The sequence below is a fragment of the Tribolium madens genome, unplaced genomic scaffold (assembly GCF_015345945.1).
Source record: "Tribolium madens isolate multiple individuals breed KSU strain unplaced genomic scaffold, Tmad_KSU_1.1 Scaffold_3;HRSCAF=73;Tcas5.2_LG2, whole genome shotgun sequence".
Classification (NCBI taxonomy): domain Eukaryota; kingdom Metazoa; phylum Arthropoda; class Insecta; order Coleoptera; family Tenebrionidae; genus Tribolium; species Tribolium madens.
Window position 1 is genome coordinate 14,784,444 of NW_025401006.1, and position 2,525 is coordinate 14,786,968.

Below are 2,525 nucleotides of genomic sequence, written 5' to 3' on the forward strand. Positions count from 1 at the left end.
ATTTTCGAATTAATTATGTGATTTTTCGGCTTATTTTTGACGAAGTTTTGTGCTTTTGATTGAAAAATCTGCTAAAACGTTTGGAAAAGCAACCAGATGATTTTTCGCCTCAAAAACAAGCTTAAACTCTCCAAAGAAGCAAAAGTGACTTTAGTTTTGTGACAGTTTATTCATTTTTTTACCTCATTTTCGATGAAAATTTTCAAAACAATTGCGATTCTGACTAAAAAACGTCTTAAAACGGAAAACAGTATTATTTTTGAACAAATTTTTTAGCACAAAAGTAAAAATAACACAATTTGTGACGAAATAATTTTGTAAATTTTTAATTGAAAAACGTGCTAAAACGCCCAAAAAATCATAAAAAAGGTCATTTTCAACCCAATTTACAAAAAAACGTGATGTAAACAAGCAAAATTCATTATTTTTCACTTAATTTAGTGACTTTTCGGTATATTTTTGTCTAAATTTATTATTATTATTATTATTATTATTATTATTATTAAAATTTAAAGTATCATAACTTCGAAATTTTCATAGATAAAATGTTCCTGGTATATGGCATTTTTCTCTGGGGCGTGAGTTCTGGCGCACCCTGTATAATCAATGTAAAAAAAATGAAAATTATCTGTTACTACAGCAACAAACAAATACCATTAACATAGTTACCACGTTAAATAATCGTTACATGGTAGTTGCTAGGATACAAAAAAACCTTTGACTGTAACAAAATGAAAAATAAACTAGAAATTTTTAATTTTTTTAAATCTAGAGCAAAAAATTGTTTTATCTCCGTGATTATCCGTCAAGAATTTTAAGGAAAAAAACACAGGACTTGGAAATGAGAAATAAATGCTCGAAAATAATTTATTTGTAGTGTAGGACCAACTAAAATGCACAATTTCATTGTTAAAAAATAAAAAAACCTTGAAGTAGTCAGCCTAATTTGAATACTGCTTAAATTAGAAAAAAATCAACCAAAAAAAAAGACACATTGCAAAAATTAATCACACATTTACTGGCAATAAATCAAATATCACATTTAAGGAATGCATTCCATGATGGCAGTCCTATCAAATTTAAAATTAAGCCAAGATGGTGCACAAAAATCAACATTTTTATTATCAATAAACAATTGCCGTTTCGAGTGTCTCCTTTCAGTTTTTTTCGTATTAATTTCTACTTTAACTCGACTTTTATTCAAAGTGTTATCCATTTCGCTCACACTCGCCGACTTGTGTCTCGCTTTCCTATTAACATTACAAATCGTTTTTAATCTTTTAACAAATGGCAAAACCATAAAAAACGCATTCGCATTAACCCCCATTTTAATTTTCGGTGTGACATCTTTCTTACTATTGGGCAAATCAGCCACAGGAAACCATTCACAAGCCTTGATTTCGTAGCGTGTCTTTGGTTGGAATTTCGTCTCCATTGGTATATTTTTAATGATGTAAAGACGCACTAATTGGTCGTTGATGGTGGCTTCGAGCCACTCATCGGCCGATATGTAGTTTGTGATATCAAAACCTGTCTCCTCGAGGACTTCTCTGATGGCACAATGGGCCGGATCCTCCTCCTCGTTGACTTTACCTTTAGGGAACCCCCACGACGACTTGGCGAAGTAGCTCTGGACCAAAAGGACGTGACTCATCCCCTCGGAGAGCAAAATAGCCCCATATGTGGGGACAGTCTGTTTGTACTCTTTCCACTCGGCCAAAATCTGGTTCAATTTGTGACGCTCTTTTTGCAGCGATGGAATGTGCTAAAAACGCAATTTTGACACAAAACCACTCAAATTAACACCCATGTACCTGGAACACGTGAGCTGCGAACTCGTAAATGGTACAAGTCTTCAATTTGCTCTCGTTTGTGACGTAGAAATCTAAGTAGAACCAATGGGCTAGTTCGATTTGGAAACAGATTCGGATGAGATTTTGCTTTGCTGACTCAGGCACGCAGATTATAAACCGTCTAAAATGCAAATTATTCAATTATTGGTGTTTTTTTCGTGAAAAACTTACGTTAATAGGTCATCGAGAATATCGGTCGGGATTGAATGTTCAACAGTGCGTAATTCCGTATCATCCATTTTTTTCATCAAATTACGGTATTTTTGCGTGGAAAACTACATAAATAGCAAAGGAAATGCTTTTTGCGTTTTATTTTGAGTTTGCGACATATTTTTTCACGATTTGACAGATGTCAAGTGCCAACTGTTGGTGATTTAGCGATGAAAGTACTAAACTAACCTTCAAGTGCAAGTGCAAAAATTCGTTTAATTTAATTGTGCAATTAAGAATCTTCTTTGTATAAGCGTTGCAGCACTGCAAAATACGAATACGATGACCGCAGAATCTGAAAAAATATTTTTTGTTGAAAATTTTTTGTGTAATGTTGGTTGCCTATACAGTTCAATTTTTTTCTGGATAAAAAAACAATGATAAAAAGTTTTTACATAAGACTTAATTAACAATAAAACTCTTCAAGGCTTTTTAGTAGTAAAAGTCTCGAAAAAGTTAAAA

The 2,525-nt window shown here is 32.8% G+C and overlaps 2 protein-coding genes across 2 annotated transcripts in view; both read right to left on the minus strand.

Moving 5' to 3' along the window:
• Positions 1-853: 853 nt before the first annotated feature.
• On the minus strand, positions 854-2,216 carry LOC123007927 (m7GpppN-mRNA hydrolase). Its single transcript, XM_044403443.1, has 3 exons — positions 2,025-2,216; positions 1,815-1,974; positions 854-1,765 (listed from the first exon to the last, which is right to left on the minus strand). The coding sequence occupies exons 1-3, from the start codon at positions 2,099-2,101 to the stop codon at positions 1,043-1,045; spliced, it is 960 nt and encodes a 319-aa protein (XP_044259378.1). The 5' UTR covers positions 2,102-2,216; the 3' UTR covers positions 854-1,042.
• A 79-nt stretch (positions 2,217-2,295) lies between these two features.
• The window catches only part of LOC123007743 (odorant receptor Or1-like), an 18,754-nt gene continuing 18,524 nt past the window's right edge, over positions 2,296-2,525 (minus strand). Inside the window, exon 8 of the mRNA XM_044403168.1 lies at positions 2,296-2,358. Within this exon, the coding sequence (XP_044259103.1) occupies positions 2,296-2,358 (63 nt within the window). The remainder of the gene's footprint in view (positions 2,359-2,525) is intronic.

What these genes read in the sequence shown, in the direction of transcription:
- LOC123007927 (XM_044403443.1), bottom strand. Translation starts at nt 2,101, where the DNA reads ATGAAAAAAATGGATGATACGGAATTACGCACTGTTGAACATTCAATC. An exon ending in ATTCTCGATGACCTATTAAC is followed by an intron (nt 1,975 to 2,024) that starts GTAAGTTTTTCA and finishes TTTGCATTTTAG; the next exon opens with ACGGTTTATAATCTGCGTGC. An exon ending in TCGCAGCTCACGTGTTCCAG is followed by an intron (nt 1,766 to 1,814) that starts GTACATGGGTGT and finishes TTGCGTTTTTAG; the next exon opens with CACATTCCATCGCTGCAAAA.